The 20,970-nt window shown below is 45.0% G+C and overlaps 1 protein-coding gene across 1 annotated transcript in view; it reads left to right on the forward strand.

The window, feature by feature from the left end:
• Positions 1 to 20,970, forward strand: part of utrn (utrophin) — a 253,373-nt gene that overhangs the window by 185,195 nt on the left and 47,208 nt on the right. The window contains exons 60-66 of the mRNA XM_038962307.1: positions 711 to 772; positions 1,269 to 1,343; positions 2,793 to 2,994; positions 3,117 to 3,202; positions 11,889 to 12,046; positions 15,146 to 15,312; positions 19,106 to 19,217. Of these exons, the coding sequence (XP_038818235.1) occupies positions 711 to 772; positions 1,269 to 1,343; positions 2,793 to 2,994; positions 3,117 to 3,202; positions 11,889 to 12,046; positions 15,146 to 15,312; positions 19,106 to 19,217 (862 nt within the window). The remainder of the gene's footprint in view (positions 1 to 710; positions 773 to 1,268; positions 1,344 to 2,792; positions 2,995 to 3,116; positions 3,203 to 11,888; positions 12,047 to 15,145; positions 15,313 to 19,105; positions 19,218 to 20,970) is intronic.

Genomic DNA, 20,970 nt, shown 5'->3' on the forward strand with positions numbered 1-20,970 from the left:
GGGGACCCTATAATCTTTGGCTACGTTAACTCTTCGCCTATTCCTCTTTGATTTAGAAGATACTGTTGCACAAATAACATGCTCATTTAAGCCTCCACCAGCACTGGTATCAGGCTGTATTAACCAGCTACGTGTGTTCTGACTCAGTACTTTTATTAGCTAGCCAGCTAACTAGCGACTAGCATTATTGGCTAACACGATTTAGCTTAACTTGCTAAGACAATACAAACTAGCTGTTTGCTGATGTAAGAAACACAAACTAATATTGTAATTATAGAATGCTTGTGGATTTATATTAAGATCAAAGTGGAAACAACATTGTTGCATGTGCTGCATTGACCATGCAGACTGAATGAAAGTGTCTCGTGGTCTAGCAACAGCAACATGTGCTCCTTGAGTGACGGGTGGGACTAGGTCTGTGTGGAAGCGGCGTGGAGAGACAGAGAGGAGAGAGGGATGACTCAGGTAGCAGAGTAAACTATACAAATGGACGTTACACACAGCGTATCACATTTAACAAACCAAACATTGAAATACCTTTTATAGAAGGTAAAGTAAAAACCCAAACCGGTCCATGCATCAATACCGGTATATAGTCAAATACGGTATACCACCCAGCCCTAGTGTGTGTGTGTGTGTGTGTGTGTGTGTGTGTGTGTGTGTGTGTGTGTGTGACAAAAGCCTTATCGTTATCCCCTGTTGTCTTCCAGCCACCAGACTCAGACTACCTGCTGGGACCATCCAAAGATGACAGAGCTCTACCAGTCGCTTGGTATGAAACAGACACACAGACAGACAGACGTCAGTCATATAATCACAAAACATTCACTTTCACTCAAATTTGACACCATGCAGTAACTGCAAAGCTCTCTTTCATGTGTTCTTTCACACAGTATCTTGCTGTCTCGCTTACACACACACACACACACACACACTGACTGTAACATCCATATTTATGTATGGGTCACCGTTGCGGTGGTCAGTGTGACTGTTCTTTAATGATCAGAAGTATCAGTAATACGCTGTGGAACAGTTCCTAAAGGCCAACGCTCAACAAATAGGACTCAGCTCCTCTGAGAGAGGTCTCACTAAACCCAATTACCAGCCATTTCCAGCCCTCCCTGTGACTATATAGAAATTACACTACGGCACGTCTTTTCAACGGGTTTCCAGTTTGACATCATTATTTCATGTCAGACCGCTATTATCCATTCTGTATGATTGATTCCATCCCTCTGTTTTTCCTCTCTTTCTCTCTCACCTTTTAGCCGACCTGAACAACGTGAGATTTTCCGCTTACAGAACAGCCATGAAGATCCGTAGGCTACAGAAAGCACTTTGCTGTAAGTTTCCTTTTCCCCACACACACACACACACAGACACTGACACAAACACATGCATGTTTGGGTGTGTGCGTGCAACCAGGTATGCGATTGAGTTTGTGTGTACCTGTATGTGTGTACATCCTTTTGTTTTGTTGAGATTCCATATGTGCCGCTGTGCATTTCATCCCAAAAGGGAATAAATTGTCTGCCACAATAACCAGCTAGCCATAGCTATCTTTGTGTTAGTTATTCAGCCCTGTTGGCTGCTGACGGTGTGTGGATAGAAATGGTCACCTGTTCCTCTGGGTATTGCTGTACCTTGCTGCTGGGACTGAGCCAGGCTCTCTGTCATTATTACCCAGGGGTTATTTAAGCAATAACCCTGGGGGGGGTGGTATATGGCCAATATACCATGGCTAAGTTCTTACGCACGGCGTAACACGGAGTGCCTGGATACAGCCCTTAGCCGTGGTATATTGGCTGTATACCATAAACCCCCGCGGTGCTTTATTCCTATTATAAACTGGTTACCAACGTAATTGGAACAGTAAAAACAAATGTTTTGTCATACCTGTGGTATACCACGGCTGTCAGCCAATCAGCATTCAGGGATTGAACCACCCAGTTTATGCTGTTATTTAGAGAGCGCCAAACTTTACTGCTTCACTTTCTTCTTTCTGTGTCTGGTTTCTGTCGTACTTCTGGGCTAGAGGGTGGAGTGGGTTTGTCCTGCTGAGAGTAGGGGGCAGTGAGAGTGTGTGTGGTTTTATGAGTTAGTGTGGGTGTTAATGAGTTTAGATGATTCAGGCGTTTTGGGTTTGTCATATTATATTGCATTATCTTGTGATGATGAGACGAGAGCTCCTAGTACGTCTGAGTGATTTGGACTGAGGGCGTTCAGATTCAATTTCACCCATTAGATTACAAGTCAAAGCCTGAAGTCTAAAGCACAGACACAGATCTGTATTTATTAGTTATTACTCTGGCTTAATGCCCTGGAACGGAGGGAGGGAGGGAGGAGAGGGAGGAGAGGGAGGAGAGAGAAAGAGATAGAGAGAGGAAACAAGTCTGTATATTTTCCTCAAACTCCTTCCCGTTCGTGTTTTGTTTTTCCTTCTTGATCCCTCACTGTCAGATGTGTGTCTGTGTGTATCTCCTACACACTCGCACAGCAGGATTCCGCTTAAACTGCTAATTAGGTTAACTCTGAGTCGTGTCTCCAGTATCTGTAACATAAATTGGTTGGCCTGCTGCCCTGGTGTCACACCACCGTCTACTCTACAGCCACCTCATATCCTGTCTGTGGCCGTGTTGTCATTACAACCGTCTGTAATTTGCTGTGGCAATTTCCACTGCTCTTCATCATTTTAGAATGTTCTTTGTTGCCATTGAGTGGTCTCAGTAAACAACTTTGAAAAGTCTAAAAGTCTCTTTCTCCTCCCTCCCTCCGCCCCTCCCAACCTCCAGTGGATCTGTTGGATCTGAATGTGGCCCAGAGCACCTTCGAGCAGCACAAGCTTACCCAGAATGCCCAGCTGCTGACGGTGCCGGAAGTGATTAACTGTCTGACGTCCATCTATGATGGTCTGGAGCAGCAGCACAAGGACCTGGTCAATGTTCCGCTGTGTGTCGATATGTGTCTCAACTGGCTGCTCAATGTATACGACACGTACGTGGACACACACACACACACACACACACACACACACACACACACACACACACACACCTTGTAGAAGTAATTTTCTCTCCTAAAGAAAAATGTCCACTGTGTGTGTGTTCCCTCTATAGCGGACGCAGTGGGAAGATCCGTGTCCTGTCCATGAAGATAGGATTGCTCTCGCTCTCCAAGGGCCATCTGGAGGAGAAATACAAATGCAAGTACCAACCATCCCACAAAAACCGTTTCACACACATAGCATTCACAGAAACACTCAAACACACACACACACACACACACACAGACACACTGAAGTGAAAAAATAATAAAACTTTATCAAACTCTGATAGACTTAAATCACACTTTGACACACCCACACACACACACACACACACACACACACACACACACACACACACACACACACACACACACACACACACACACACACACACACTCTGAGGTGAATTGAGAACAGCCCCAGTGGGAGCGTTGTAGCGTAGTCCGTGCCAGTGTATCCCATAATGCCCTCTGCCAGGCTGTAATCCCAGCTCAGTTACCCAGGGTGCCGATCGGACCGTGTCAGAGGACGCCAGTGAATGGACCATCTAATTGGATGAGAGACCTCCCACTTGTTTTGTATTTGATTTATTTATTTATTTTGTTTCATTGCAGGGGGATTAGGGATGTGGCTAGGGCTGCTGGGGGAGTATGCTTTGTCCTTTCAGAAAACGTGCATTCTGTCCTCAATTTGCTCTCTTGCTTTTGTGTCCTCGTTTTCTCCTCCTCGATCTCTCTATCTCGCTCTGTTCTCCCCTTCTATACCTTCCCTCTCTTCCTTTCCCCTCTCTCTCTGTCCTCTCCCTCCATAGTTTCCTTCTCTACCCCTCCTGTGACGTGGAGTCTGTCCCTGAGCCTATTCGTTCCACTGGCAATTTCTATTAGTCTCAAAAAGAGATCAAGCACGGTTGGGCGAGTCCCTCTCGTTTAGAGTCACATTGGTGTCAGGCCCAGACACCCATCCACAGCAACTCACTAAATCACAAGTAGCACAGTCCCCCACCGCAAAATAGAACCCAGCTACATAGCAATTTGGCTCTCAATTCGATACCTTGTGTATTATGCATATCACTTATAATTGTAGGGCAGGACGTTTGAGTCGGAGTAGAAATGTTAAGAAAGTCTGGGGCTCCTGTGATTTTGGAGTTTCATGACAACGATGTCCTACGTAGTGGCTATGAAGGCTTATGAAGCTGATACGCATTGCTGCTCATGGTTGAAGAAGTATGGCCGGCTTATACTCTAGGGATGTGCACTATCGAAGAACTGCCATCGCTACTCAAGGAGACATGAAGACTTGGTCAAAATCACACACACAAACACACACACACGCACACACATAGACAGATAGACAGACAGACAGACAGACAGACAGACAGACAGACAGACAGACAGACAGACAGACAGTATCGAAGAACAGCCATAGTTACTTAACTTAATGCAAGCTGACATCAAGGCTGGTTTGTACACATGTACGGTATCATAGAATCGCCATTACCACTATACTTAATGCAAGCTGACATCAAGGCAGGGTCTCACACAGAGATCAAAGACAACACCAGGCAGATAGGCGAGCCACATCCCTCCATCCTTTTATTGCCCCCCGCTCTCTATCGCCTTTCTCACTCTCCACTGTATTTCTCTCGGTCTCCCTTCTTTCTCTCTCTCAATCGTTCTTCCTGTCTATACTGCATCACTGTCTTTTCTCACTCTATCTCTCTATCCCTCTCTCGCTCTCTCTCATCTCTCTCATCTCTCTCTCTCTCCCGCCAACTCTCTCTATCTCTCAAATCAATTCAATTCAAAGGGGTGTATTGGCATGGGAAACATCTGTTTACATTGCCAAAGCAAATGGAATAGACAATAAACAAAAGGGAAATAAACAAGGGAAATATTAGTCAACATTACACCCACAAAAGTTTTAAAAGAATATAGATATTTCAAATGTTATATTATTGGCTATGTACAGTGTTGTAACAATGTTCAAGTAGTTAGCTGCAGCTAGCGACTGGAACGAGCTGCAACAAACACTCAAACTGGACAGTTTTATCTCAGTCTCTTCATTCAAAGACTCAATCATGGACACTCTTACTGACAGTTGTGGCTGCTTTGTGTGATGTATTGTTGTCTCTACCTTCTTGCCCTTTGTGCTGTTGTCTGTGCCCAATAATGTTCTTACCATGTTTTGTGCTGCTACCATGTTGTGTTGCTACTACAGTATGATGTGGTCATGTTGTGTTGCTTCCATGCTGTGTTGTCATGTTGTGTTGCTACCATGCTGTGTTGCTACCATGCTGTGTTGTCATGTTGTGTTGCTACCATGCTGTGTTGTTGTGTTGCTATAATGCTGTGTTGTCATGTTGTGTTGCTACCATGCTGTGTTGCTACTACAATATGTTGTTGTCATGTTGTGTTGCTACCATGCTGTATTTCTACTACAGTATGTTGTTGTTGTGTTGCTACTACAGTATGTTGTTGTCATGTTGCGTTGCTACCATGCTGTGTTGCTACTACAGTGTGTTGTTGTCATGTTGTGTTGCTACCATGCTGTGTTACTACTACAGTATGTTGTTGTCATGTTGTGCTGCTACCATGCTGTGTTGCTACTACAATATGTTGTTGTCATGTTATGTTGCTACCATGCTGTGTTGCTACTCCAGTATGTTATTGTCATGTTGTGTTGCTACCATGCTGTGTTGCTACTACAGTATGTTGTTGTCATGTTGTGTTGCTACCATGCTGTGTTGCTACTCCAGTATGTTATTGTCATGTTGTGTTGCTACCATGCTGTGTTACTACTACAGTATGTTGTTGTCATGTTGTGTTACTACTACAGTATGCTGTTGTCATGTTGTGTTGCTACCATGCTGTGTTGCTACTACAGTATGTTGTTGTCATGTTGTGTTGCTACCATGCTGTGTTGCTACTACAGTATGTTGTTGTCATGTTGTGTTGCTACCATGCTGTGTTGCTACTACAGTATGTTGTTGTTGTGTTGCTACGATGCTGTGTTGCTACTACAGTATGTTGTGTTACTACTACAGTATGCTGTTGTCATGTTGTGTTGCTACCATGCTGTGTTGCTACTACAGTATGTTGTTGTTGTGTTGCTACCATGCTGTGTTGCTACTACAGTATGTTGTTGTCATGTTGTGTTGCTACCATGCTGTGTTGCTACTACAGTATGTTGTTGTTGTGTTGCTACCATGCTGTGTTGCTACTACAGTATGTTGTTGTCATGTTGTGTTGCTACCATGCTGTGTTACTATACAGTATGTTGTTGTCATGTTGTGTTACTACTACAGTATGCTGTTGTCATGTTGTGTTGCTACCATGCTGTGTTGCTAGTACAGTATGTTGTTGTTGTGTTGCTACCATGCTGTGTTGCTACTACAGTATGTTGTTGTTGTGTTGCTACCATGCTGTGTTGCTACTACAGTATGTTGTTGTCATGTTGTGTTGCTACCATGCTGTGTTGCTACTCCAGTATGTTATTGTCATGTTGTGTTGCTACCATGCTGTGTTACTACTACAGTATGTTGTTGTCATGTTGTGCTGCTACCATGTTGTGTTGCTACTACAGTATGTTGTCATGTTGTGTTGCTACCATACTGTGTTGCTAATACAGTATGTTGTTGTCATGTTATGTTGCTACCATACTGTGTTGCTTCTACAATATGTTGTTGTCATGCTGTGTTGCTACCATGCTGTGTTGCTACTACAGTATGTTGTCATGTTGTGTTGCTACCATGCTGTGTTACTACTACAGTATGTTGTTGTCATGTTGTGTTGCTACCATACTGTGTTGCTAATACAGTATGTTGTTGTCATGTTATGTTGCTACTACAGTATGTTGTTGTCATGTTGTGTTGCTACCATGTTGTGTTGCAACTACAGTATGTTGTCATGTTGTCTTGCTACCATGTTGTGTTGCTACTACAGTATGTTGTTGTCATGTTATGTTGCTACCATGCTGTGTTGCTACTACAGTATGTTGTTGTTGTGTTGCTACTACAGTATGTTGTTGTCATGTTGTGTTGCTACCATGTTGTGTTGCTACTACAGTATGTTGTTGTCATGTTATGTTGCTATCATGTTGTGTTGCTACTACAGTATGTTGTTGTCATGTTGTGTTGCTACTACAGTATGTTGTTGTCATGTTGTGTTGCTACTACAGTATGTTGTTGTTGTGTTGCTACTATGCTGTGTTGCTACTACAGTATGTTGTTGTCATGTTATGTTGCTACCATGCTGTGTTGCTACTACAGTATGTTGTTGTCATGTTGTGTTGCTACCATGCTGTGTTGCTACTACAGTATGTTGTTGTCATGTTGTGTTGCTACCATGCTGTGTTGCTACTACAGTATGTTGTTGTCATGTTGTGTTGCTACCATGCTGTGTTGCTACTACAGTATGTTGTTGTCATGTTGTGTTGCTACCATGCTGTGTTTCTACTACAGTATGTTGTTGTTGTGTTGCTACTACAGTATGTTGTTGTCATGTTATGTTGCTACCATGCTGTGTTACTACTACAGTATGTTGTTGTCATGTTGTGTTGCTACCATGCTGTGTTGCTACTACAGTATGTTGTTGTCATGTTGTGCTGATATCATGCTGTGTTACTTCTACAGTATGTTATTGTCATGTTGTGTTGCTACCATGTTGTGTTGCTACTACAGTATGTTGTTGTCATGTAGTGTTGTTACCATGCTGTGTTGCTACTACAGTATGTTGTTGTCATGTTATGTTGCTACCATGCTGTGTTGCTACTCCAGTATGTTATTGTCATGTTGTGTTGCTACCATGCTGTGTTACTACTACAGTATGTTGTTGTCATGTTGTGTTACTACTACAGTATGTTGTTGTCATGTTGTGTTGCTACTACAGTATGTTGTTGTCATGTTGTGTTGCTACCATGCTGTGTTACTACTACAGTATGTTGTCATGTTGTGTTGCTACCATACTGTGTTGCTAATACAGTATGTTGTTGTCATGTTATGTTACTACTACAGTATGCTGTTGTCATGTTGTGTTGCTACCATGCTGTGTTGCTACTACAGTATGTTGTTGTTGTGTTGCTACCATGCTGTGTTGCTACTACAGTATGTTGTTGTCATGTTGTGTTGCTACCATGCTGTGTTGCTACTACAGTATGTTGTTGTTGTGTTGCTACCATGCTGTGTTGCTACTACAGTATGTTGTTGTCATGTTGTGTTGCTACCATGCTGTGTTACTACTACAGTATGTTGTTGTCATGTTGTGTTACTACTACAGTATGCTGTTGTCATGTTGTGTTGCTACCATGCTGTGTTGCTAGTACAGTATGTTGTTGTTGTGTTGCTACCATGCTGTGTTGCTACTACAGTATGTTGTTGTCATGTTGTGTTGCTACCATGCTGTGTTGCTACTCCAGTATGTTATTGTCATGTTGTGTTGCTACCATGCTGTGTTACTACTACAGTATGTTGTTGTCATGTTGTGCTGCTACCATGTTGTGTTGCTACTACAGTATGTTGTCATGTTGTGTTGCTACCATACTGTGTTGCTAATACAGTATGTTGTTGTCATGTTATGTTGCTACCATACTGTGTTGCTTCTACAATATGTTGTTGTCATGCTGTGTTGCTACCATGCTGTGTTGCTACTACAGTATGTTGTCATGTTGTGTTGCTACCATGCTGTGTTACTACTACAGTATGTTGTTGTCATGTTGTGTTGCTACCATACTGTGTTGCTAATACAGTATGTTGTTGTCATGTTATGTTGCTACTACAGTATGTTGTTGTCATGTTGTGTTGCTACCATGTTGTGTTGCAACTACAGTATGTTGTCATGTTGTCTTGCTACCATGTTGTGTTGCTACTACAGTATGTTGTTGTCATGTTATGTTGCTACCATGCTGTGTTGCTACTACAGTATGTTGTTGTTGTGTTGCTACTACAGTATGTTGTTGTCATGTTGTGTTGCTACTACAGTATGTTGTTGTCATGTTATGTTGCTACCATGCTGTGTTGCTACTACAGTATGTTGTTGTTGTGTTGCTACTACAGTATGTTGTTGTCATGTTGTGTTGCTACCATGTTGTGTTGCTACTACAGTATGTTGTTGTCATGTTATGTTGCTATCATGTTGTGTTGCTACTACAGTATGTTGTTGTCATGTTGTGTTGCTACTACAGTATGTTGTTGTCATGTTGTGTTGCTACTACAGTATGTTGTTGTTGTGTTGCTACTATGCTGTGTTGCTACTACAGTATGTTGTTGTCATGTTATGTTGCTACCATGCTGTGTTGCTACTACAGTATGTTGTTGTTGTGTTGCTACTATGCTGTGTTGCTACTACAATATGTTGTTGTCATGTTGTGTTGCTACCATGCTGTGTTGCTACTACAGTATGTTGTTGTCATGTTGTGTTGCTACCATGCTGTGTTGCTACTACAGTATGTTGTTGTCATGTTGCGTTGCTACCATGCTGTGTTGCTACTACAGTGTGTTGTTGTCATGTTGTGTTGCTACTATGCTGTGTTACTACTACAGTATGTTGTTGTCATGTTGTGTTGCTACCATGCTGTGTTGCTACTACAGTATGTTGTTGTCATGTTGTGTTGCTACCATGCTGTGTTGCTACTACAGTATGTTGTTGTCATGTTGTGTTGCTACCATGCTGTATTGCTACTACAGTATGTTGTTGTCATATTGTGTTGCTACCATGCTGTGTTGCTACTACAGTATGGTGTTGTCATGTTGTGTTGCTACCATGTTGTCTTGCTACTACAGTATTATGTTGTCATGTTGTGCTGCTACCATGCTGTGTTGCTACTACAATATGTTGTTGTCATGTTGTGCTGCTACCATGCTGTGTTGCAACTACAGTATGTTGTTGTCATGTTGTGCTGCTACCATGCTGTGTTGCTACTACAGTATGTTGTTGTCATGTTGTGCTGCTACCATGCTGTGTTGCTACCACAATATGTTGTTGTTATGTTGCTACCATGCTGTGTTGCTACTACAGTATGTTGTTGTCATGTTGTGTTGCTACCATGTGTTGCTTCTACAGTATGTTGTTGTCATGTTGTGTTGCTGCCATGCTGTTTCATGTGTTGCTGCCATGCTGTTTCATGTGTTGCTGCCATGGTATGTTGTTGTCTTAGGTCTCTCTTTATGTAGTGTTGTGGTGTCTCTTGTCATGATGTGGGTTTTGTCATATATTGAACTTTTTTTATATTTTTATCCCAGGCCCCTACCCCGCAGGAGGCCTTTTGCCTTTTGGTAGGCTGTCATTGCAAATAACAATTTGTTCTTAACTGACTTGCCTAGTTAAATAAAGGTTATATGAAAATAAATACAAAGTTAAAGTGTGAAAGGGAAAATAAATGAACAGGTTGTTTTAACAGTGTTGTAGAATTTGTATTTTGTATTATTTTAGTGGGTAGATCAGCTTTAATATTACAGATTGTGGCTTCTATCAATGTAATTATCTGCATCATTTCCAATCCACATATATTTTTTTGTAAATATATAATATATATATATTTTCCTTTATTATTTTCCCGTAACCCTACCACCCATCCCGTAATTGAAATACACAATGTTTATTTCTTCTCCACTGGCTGCCCTTTTCTCATGGCAACGGGCCACAAATCTTGCTGCTGTGACTGCACACTGCAGTATTTCGCCTAACAGATATAGGAGTTCATCAAAGTTTGTCTCTCTCTCTTTATCCTATCTGGGAGTAACAAGGCAGACAGAGACCTGACAACAATTAACTGAGCTGTTGCATTCAATTTGGTTTCCTTTTGTTTTACGATTGAAACAATAAATATAGTGTTTGTACGTCTAGACGAGAGGTTTCCCTTCTCAACGATGGGCAGATGCCCTGTCATGCCCTCAGAGCAGGGGCTGATGGGGAATTGATTGCTCTCCTGTGATAGTGAGGAGATTTACAGAGACAGAGGAATAAATGGGGATGGATGGAGGGCGGGGGAGAGGGAGGGAGGGAGGGTGCGAGGGAGGGAGGGAGGGGAGAGTGGGATGGAGGGAGGAAGAGAGGGAGGGAGGGGGAGAGAGGGATGGAGGGAAGGGGGAGAGGGGTAGGGCAGGAGGAAGAGGGAGGGAGGGAGGAAGAGAGGGAGGGAGGGAGGAAGAGAGGGAGGGAGGGGGAGAGAGGGATGGAGGGAAGGGGGAGAGGGGTAGGGCAGGAGGAAGAGAGGGAGGGAGAGGAGGAGGGGATAAAGGAGGAAGAGAGGGAGGGAGGGAGGAAGAGAGGGAGAGAGAGGGAGGGAGGGGAGAGAGAGGGAGGGAGGGAGGGAGGAGGGGGAGGGCAGGAGGGAGGAAGAGAGGGATGGAGGGAGGGAGATAGGGAGGGGAGAGAGAGGGAGGGCAGGAGGTAGAGAGGGAAGTGGATGGAAGAGAGGGAGGGGGAGAGAGATGGATGGATGGAGGGAGGGAGGGATGGATGGAGGGAGGGTGGAGAGAGGGAGGGGAGAGAGAGAGGGAGGGGGAGAGTGGAATGGAGGGAGGTGGGGAGAGAAAGCGGGAGGGTGGGAGGGACTGTGGATTCCTCTGGGTTGTATTCTGACAGGGTTGCTCCGCTCACCAGGAGTCCTCTACTCTACCTTCTCCTCCCTGAGCTCTGATAGATGAGTACCCACATAGGGCTATTAATACACACGCTGACACACACACTCGCTGACACACTGACACAACACGCTGACTCACACTCTCACACAACATACTCACTGATAAAGATTGACAGTGGAGGCTTGGATGAGAAACTGTATTTCTGTAGTCTCACACCCCTTGCCTCTCTGTCTCTCTCTCTTTCGCTCTCTCTCTCTCCTCCAGACCTGTTCAGTCAGGTGGCGTCGTCGGGGGATACGTGTGACCAGAGACAGCTGGGTCTGCTGCTCCACGACGCCATCCAGATACCACGGCAACTAGGAGAGGTCGCCGCCTTCGGAGGGAGCAACATTGAACCCAGCGTCCGGAGCTGTTTCCAACACGTATGTATACACAGTATACACACACACTGCAACACATTGTGTTTATTGACACACACACACATCTTGCATTATTGCTGTTGAAAGTGCCATCACGTATAATATAACCAATATGGCCAACGATGAACGTTCAAATGCAAGGTTGGCTGGTCCCTGTCCTTGGGTTCACATTGTATTTTTCTCTTTTCCCTGAGTCCTGTTTCGTCAGTCATAAATTCAGTGGCGGCATTAAATTAGGAAGCAGTAAATTTCCCTGATTTCACCGCTCGGGCGCCCAAAATAGCATGGTGATGGAGCTCGGCTGACATTGGAAATGTCACGGAGTTTAACAGGAGCCACTACCAACCTGGAGCTTTCTATACAGTCTCTCCTATCGCTTCACCACTCCTCTCCTGTCACCCCTTATCTACCTACAACCTCCTCTTCCCTTTATCTCCCCCCATTTCACACACACACACACACACACACACACACACACACACACACGCGCACACATACATTAACACACACATACATTAACACACACAAACATTAACACATACACATAACACTGACTTGCTTAGTTAAATAAAGGTTCAATATTATTATAATTATTTTTTTTAAATACGCTAACACACACACCATCACCCGCATCAATACCACCATTAAAACAAGACCGTCTGATATTCACTGCACAATTCCTAATGCATTACAGCCAGACGGTTGATGGTAAGAGTGACTGATGACTCTGGCCTCTCTGCCCAGTAGACTCCACCCCCCCCCCCCGTGACCTCCCTGTATCAGCCAGAAATTGCAGAGCAGTCAACCACTCCATTTGGTTTAATGGGGCTGTAATGAACGAGGTGGTGGCCCATAAATACGGCCTGTTTTACGGGCCTCAATCTCACTCCTCCCTCCCTTTCACCATCCATCCATCCATCCTCCTCCCTCCAAGGGATCTGTACTGCCGTAACTCTGCCACCTAGATGATGTGAGGGGACAGGAGGGAGAGGGAGACAGGTGGAGGAGAGAGGAGGAGACAATAGGGGGGAAGATGGAAGGAAGGATAGGTGGAGGTGTCTGCTCTCTGGCTCGATGCCTTGCCTTGACACTCCAGAGCTGGTTCTTCATCAAATCTAATCGTATTGGTCACATACACATACTTAGCAGATGTTATTGCGGGTGTAGTGAAATGCTTGTGTTCCTACTGTAGCTCCAACAGTGCAGTAGTATCTAACAATTCACAACAATACACACAAATCTAAAAGTGAAAGAATGGAATAAAGAAATATATAAATATTAGGATGATCAATGTCGGAGTGGCATTGACTAAAATACAGTAGAATAGAATACAGTATATGCATATGAAATAAGTAAAATAGTATGTAAACATTATTAAAGTGACTAGTGTTACTGGCCAGTGATTCCATGTCTATGTATATAGGGCAGCAGCCTCTAAGGTGGAGGGTTGAGTAGCCGGGTGGTAGCCGGCTAGTGATGGCTATTTAACAGTCTGAGATAGAAGTTGTTTTTCAGTCTCTCGGTCCCAGCTTTGATGCACCTGTACTGACCTCGCCTTCGGGATGATAGCGGGGTGAACAGGCCTTGGCTCGGGTGGTTGTTGTCCTTGATGATCTGTTTGGACTTCCTGTGCTATCGGTGTCCTGGAGGGCAGACAGTGTGCCCCCAGTGATGAGTTGGGCAGACCATACCACCCTCAATGAGAGCCCTGCGGTTGCGGGCGGTGCAGTTGCCGTACCAGGCGGTGATACAGCCCAACAGGATGCTCTCAAATGTGCATCTGTAAAAGTTTCTGAGGGTCTTAAGGGCCAAGCCAAATTTGTTCAGCCTCCTGAGGTTGAAGAGGTGCTGTTGCGCCTTTTTCACCACACTGTCTGTGTGGGTGGACCATTTCAGATCGTCAGTGATGTGTACGTCGAGGAACTTGAAGCTTTCCACCTTCTCTACTGCGGTCCCGTCGATGTAGATAGGGCTGTGCTCCCTCTGCTGTTGACGTTTTGTTGACGTTGAGAGGTACTTTTCCTGGACCCACTCCGCCAGGGTCTTCACCTCCTCCCTGTAGACTGTCTCGTCATTGTTGGTAATCCGGCCTACTACTGTTTTGTCGTCTGCAAACTTAATGATTGAGTTGGAGGCGTGCATGGCCACGCAGTCATGGGTGAACAGGGAGTACAGGAATGGGCTGAGCACGCACCCTTGTGGGGCCCCAGTGTTGAGGATCAATGAAGTGGAGGTGTTGTTTCCTACATGCTTCTCCATCTGTCTGTGTGTGTGATCTCAGGGTTCTAGGATTTCTATCTGACATTTAGCCTTAACAGAGCCAGAGGTCACAGAACGGACACACGCACGCAGGAATAGGTTTTCAACGTTCCCCTCTTTGACCGAAGCCATGTTGATTCTTAGTGCGTGTTTTCAGTGTGTGTGCGTGCGTGTGTGCGTGCGTGCGTGCATGCGTGCGCGACCTGTGGACAATTTCTTCCTCGAGTCCCAGATGTTCCTTCTCAGAATGTTTACTCAATGACCTTTGTGGGTAGCCGTGGCAATTGAAAGGTCAGGTGTGTGTTCTGTACAGCAGCCGTCTCCAGGTGTAAAGGGATTTAATACCCACTACAGGACTCCTAGAACGGGGCTTCCTAAACTTTGGTGCGGGCTAAAAAACTTTGACATGGGCTAGTTGATCTGGACACTGCTGACAAGTTATAAATATCGCTCTAGGGTCTGCAATGACTGACATGACAAGAGGAACTGATGATGCACTGCCCCAAATGTAAATGACACCTTGTGCATTCTACTATTACAACTTTCAAGAGTAAGTTGAAAGCCGGACTGAGTTTCTTTAAAACATTTATTGAATAATGTATTTATTTTTGTCGCCTGGATGTCACATGCATCACACTTATATCAGTACAGCCGTAACAACCTAAGAGTTCTGAAACTTCAAAACTTCTGTTACATCATATAAGCCTAGTATCAAAATAGCTATTCATTTTTTATCTTGAACAGGTTCCACAGTCTCTCGTTCCCCCCATACAAAGACTCCTCACTTAATAATCAATTACCTGCTTAACGTGAACAGATTTCCTCTTTCCTCTTCCTGTCCAGGTGACAAATAAGGTGGAGCTGGAGCCCAGGCAGTTTGTTGATTGGATGAGGCTGGAGCCCCAGTCTATGGTGTGGCTTCCTGTCCTACACAGGGTGGCGGCTGCTGAGACCGCCAAGCACCAGGCCAAATGTAACATCTGTAAAGAGTGCCCCATTGTAGGGTTCAGGTAAACACACACACACACTCACACACAGCAACTTTGCGTTCAACGTTAGCTCCTTAACACACATTTTCATACAGAGCAAGAGCTGTACGTTGAACACACCCACCCAATGCACACACACAGGGGAATGATGGTGTGCTGGTCTCCCTGCTCTGAGTGGAGCAGAAAGGGCAGGCCTGCTCCAGAGGGTAGGCCTTTATCTAAATGTCAGCAGCTGATACACTCCTGACTAAATACCATCTGGAGAAGGACCTCCACACACACACACACAGACACACACAGACACACACAGACACACACAGACACAGACACACACAGACACAGACACACACACACACACACACACACACACACACACACACACACACACACACACACACACACAAAGGGACATCCACTGTGTACTGTGGGTTAGGGTCTCAGACTCTCACTGCTTTCTGTCTGTCTGTCTGTCGGTCTCACACACACACACACACCACCTGTTGATATAATGTCAGAATTGTTCAATAGAATCACCCTCTTATGATTAAACAGACCTCAGATGTCCACATGCTAACCACAATATTGTTTGGTGGTATGACATCAGTCACAGTATTATTATGCGAGCAAAATGAGACACAACATCATGCTAACCAGAGCCTAGTGTCTAGTGTAATGTTTATTATCTCTGGTCCTCGCTAAGTAGTTACACCAGCTAGAGAATGTCTTGAGACAAGTACCAGCAGACATTTGACAGAACACAAGCTTTTACAGGTCTGTCATTGATCCAAGGTGAGGAGGGATAGAGAGGGAGGGATAGAGAGGGAGGGAGGGAGGGAGAGAGAGAGAGAGAGAGACTGGGGAAGGAGAGCGAGAGAGACGAGAGAGACTGGGGAAGGAGAGCGAGAGAGACGAGAGAGACGGGGGAAGGAGAGCGAGAGAGAGACGAGAGAGACGGGGGAAGGAGAGCGAGAGAGAGACGAGAGAGACGGGGGAAGGAGAGCGAGAGAGAGAGACGAGAGAGACGGGGGAAGGAGAGAGAGAGAGGGAGAGAGACTGGGGAAGGAGGGAGAGAGAGAGAGAGACGGGGGAAGGAGAGCGAGAGAGAGACGAGAGAGACGGGGGAAGGAGAGCGAGAGAGAGACGAGAGAGACGGGGGAAGGAGAGAGAGAGAGAGAGACGGGGGAAGGAGAGAGAGAGAGAGAGACGGGGGAAGGAGGGAGAGAGAGAGAGAGAGAGACGGGGGAAGGAGAGCGAGAGAGAGACGAGAGAGACGGGGGAAGGAGAGCGAGAGAGAGACGAGAGAGACGGGGGAAGGAGAGAGAGAGAGAGAGACGAGAGAGACGGGGGAAGGAGAGAGAGAGAGAGACGAGAGAGACGGGGGAAGGAGAGAGAGAGAGAGAGACGAGAGAGACGGGGGAAGGAGAGAGAGAGAGAGACGGGGGAAGGAGAGAGAGAGAGGGAGACGAGAGAGACGGGGGAAGGAGAGAGAGAGAGAGACGAGAGAGACGGGGGAAGGAGAGAGAGAGAGGGAGAGAGACTGGGGAAGGAGGGAGAGAGAGAGAGACGGGGGAAGGAGAGCGAGAGAGAGACGAGAGAGACGGGGGAAGGAGAGCGAGAGAGAGACGAGGGAAGGAGAGCGAGAGAGAGACGAGAGAGACGGGGGAAGGAGAGAGAGAGAGAGAGACGAGAGAGACGGGGGAAGGAGAGAGAGAGAGACGTGAGAGACGGGGGAAGGAGAGAGAGAGAGAGAGAGACGGGGGAAGGAGAGAGAGAGAGAGACGAGAGAGACGGGGGAAGGAGAGAGAGACGAGAGAGACGGGGGAAGGAGAGAGAGACGAGAGAGACGGGGGAAGGAGAGAGAGAGACGAGAGAGACGGGGGAAATAGAGAGAGAAGAGAGACGGGGGAAGGAGAGAGAGAGAAGAGAGATGGGGGAAGGAGAGAGAGAGAGAGAAAGTTGAATACATTTGGATTGAATAGTGTTGCACAGGTTAGACTTGAGGCTCCCAATGGCCAACACCCTATTGTAAAGCAGAGCTGGTTGTCCAGACAACGGGATATTACGAAGTAGAATATACACGGTGTGTACAAAACATTAGGAACACCTGCTGTTTCCATGACATAGACTGATCAGGTGAATCCAGGTGAAAGCTATGATCCCTTATTGACGTCACTTGTTAAATCCACTTCAATCAGTGTAGATGAAGGGGAGGAGACAGGTTAAAGAAGGATTTTTTAGCCTTGAGACAATTATGTGTGCCATTCAGAGGGTGAATGGGCAAGACAACATATTTAAGTGTCTTTGAACGGTGTATGGTAGTTGGTGCGCTCAACTGTATCCCTTGTGTATCAAGAATGGTCCATCACCCAATGGACATCCAGCCAACTAGACACAAATGTGGGAAGCATTGGAGTCAACATGGGCCAGCATCCCTGTGGAATGCTTTAGACACCTTGTAGAGTCCATGCCCCGACGAATTGAGGCTGTTCTGAGGGCAGAAGGGGGGGTGCAAATTGATATTAGGAAGGTGTTCTTAATGTTTTGTACACTCAGTGTAGATCCCATAGTCATTCATTAGTGGTTGTCTGTGTCAGCGCTAATGAAAGATGTCTGTGTAGTAATACGCTGCATGTTGCTGTGTAATGGGGCGTGGGACGTGGGTTGTACTGTGCCCCTACTGTCTGATGTATCGCTGTGGGCTCTGTCATCAATCAGATTACCTTAGAGGGAGAGAGAGGCCGCACTCAACGAGCTATATGAGGCCATAGCTAACAAGAAAATGCTCATCCATAAGCAGTGCTCCTAGTGGGTGGGGACATTAATGCAGGCAAACTTAAATCCGTTTTACCTCATTTCTACCAGCAAGCACAAACTGGAATATTTTCCGGGATTCATCTAAGGGCATTGAGGAGTATACCACCTCATTCACCGGCTTCATCAATAAGTGCATCGACGACATCGTCCCCACAGTGACTGTACGTACATATCCCAACCAGAAGTCATGGATTACAGGCAACATCCGCACCAAGCTAAAGGCTAGAGCTGCCGCTTTCAAGGAACGGGACACTAATCCAGACGCTTATAAGAAATCCCGCTATGCCCTGTTGTATTCGGCGCATGACAAATACATTTTTATTTGATTACACTGCCTGAATTGTGCCCATCTCAATTTACGGACATCTTTTATATTCTGTTTTGAGCACGGTGATGAGGTGCATTGGGATAGAGCTGCAGGTGGCATTCTGAAGTTTAGACTGTGGTTTGGGTGTGTATGTGTCATCCATTTTGAAATTCACGGAGGAATTGGTGAGAGAAAGTGGTGACAGAACATCGGTAGCTCCGTGTGAGGCCCTGGAATAGCCCAGACCAGAGCATAGCAGGACACACATGAGACGCATGCAAGAGAAAGAGAAATGGAGAAATCTGCCCGATGCGGTCAACACTCTCTTGTCTCCACTCTGTCTCTATCTCCATCGAAACAAAGTGGCTATTTTCACGTCTGAGGTTTTTAGCGAAAAGTGTCAGCCTATTTCAAACACACCTCCTTGTTATTGCGTTTCCATTTTTGTTTTTTGGATTGCATTCAGTAGCGTCTATGAATCACATGATTATGAAGGCATATGTATGAAAGCATCTATTCATATTTTAAATTTAGCTCTGTCCTTGTGATGTTCTTGTCTGTTAATGTTCTGTATTATGTCATGTGTCTTGTTTTGTGTGGACCTCAGGAAGAGTAGCTGCTGCTTTAGCAGTAAGTAATGGGGATCCTAATAAAATACTAATACTATCCATCTCCCCCTCCCCTCATCCCTAGGTATCGCAGTCTGAAGCACTTTAACTATGACGTGTGTCAGAGCTGCTTCTTCTCTGGACGAACCGCCAAGGGCCACAAGCTCAACTACCCCATGGTGGAGTACTGCACGCCGGTGAGGAACACACAAACACACACATACTCTCTCTCTCACACACACACACACACACACACACACACACACACACACACACACACACACACACACACACACACACACACACACACACATATACTCTCACACACCTCTGTACCACCTTATTCTCCAAATAACTTCTTCAGGAATCCGGAGCGCAAATTGGATTCAACCGAGCGAACAGTAAAAGACTTCTGTTCTTTGAGCTGTTTATAATTTCTGAAAGGCATTTTTCCAACACCGTTTCAGGTGAGGGAGGGAGGGAGGGAGGGAGGGAGGGAGGGAGGGAGGGAGGGAGGGGATTTGCAGAAATGTAACAGTCTTCTCTTTTTAGATTAGTAGAGCTCACGCACAGCGTCGGAATATTGCTGAATGTCACACTTCAACTGGCCGGGGAATATGTTTATTTTCTTTGGGTGATTTAATTTAGTTTTTCAATCTGCAAATGTATGGATATTGATATTGATACATTGATATATTGATACAGACCGCCAGCCATGAGGAACAGCAATCACTCCTGTCCTGGCTGTGTAATGCTGACTGCCTTCAGTGACTGTGGGATGAAAACATTATACAAGTCATGTTTAAGCATGGGCAAATAATATTATAGCTTTCAGTTATGAAGCAGAAAGTCAAACTGCAATGTCAGACTCCCGTACTCAATCTGGCCTTTCTGTTTGTGATTTAGACCCATTTCAGACAGATGATGTGGTATATCACCTGTAGAAAATATTAGGCAATGTTAATAGGACCCCTTTCAAACAACTCCTTATTTACCACTGAATTGCAGGTATACCCCTTTTAAACATATCAGTGGGTAACTGTCAAATTGGGAGGTGTGGGGTCAGGGGGGTGTTGTCAAACAATGGGGGCTGTTTGCATTTCAAATTAGGGAGGTGTTAAACAATTGAAGTGTTTATTAATTTACCTGCAAAAAAGTAGAGAACCTTTCACACAGACTGTATTTTGGTTAGAGGGTCTGTGAAAATACAGGAATCGTGACTAGGTCTTTAGGTGGGTTTTATTTGTTCTTTTTTGTACCACCTACCCCTTTCAGATATACAAAAACACAGGCAAGAAAGAAGCAGGTAAATGAGTGAGACTTCAGTCTGTGTATGAAAGGGATATTAGTGTAAGCAATGTAAATGGGTCAGTATGAAATAGCGTATTCTTGGCCGTCTGAACCATTTTACTGGAGAAGACCTAACAAAACAGCGAGGTTACGTCGCGGATTCTCTCACTGTTACTTCAGAACCACAGTCCACCTTGAGGAATAAATCCTTTATTACACACCATGTGTTGAATAGAGATGCTCTTTTATTGAATGAAATAAAAGGTATTTCCTCCGAGAAATAAGCCCCTCTCTAAACCAACAATAACACATTTACAGTACCCTCTCTTCCACACAGAAACAAAACACATTTTGATGTTACATGAATGTCTCCAAAAAGGATAAAGTACATATTAATACTGAGGCCTAGGACCATAACCTGATTTAGGAGGTACAGATCAATATGATGCGGTGTAAAATGTCAGCCGCTGGTCCCATTGCGGTCATTTTAGAAACATTCTCATTTTCTCATTTCAGTCCCACTGTTTATTTGATGTGCACAATATTGCTTTTTCATTTCATTGTAGTATTACTTTTTCATTTGATTGTTCCCACATTGCTAGTATTAATTATTGAGCAAAAACATGGCTGAATAAATTGTGTGCTGTGGTCTATTCGTTC

The sequence above is a fragment of the Salvelinus namaycush genome, chromosome 24, assembly GCF_016432855.1.
Source record: "Salvelinus namaycush isolate Seneca chromosome 24, SaNama_1.0, whole genome shotgun sequence".
Classification (NCBI taxonomy): Eukaryota; Metazoa; Chordata; class Actinopteri; order Salmoniformes; family Salmonidae; genus Salvelinus; species Salvelinus namaycush.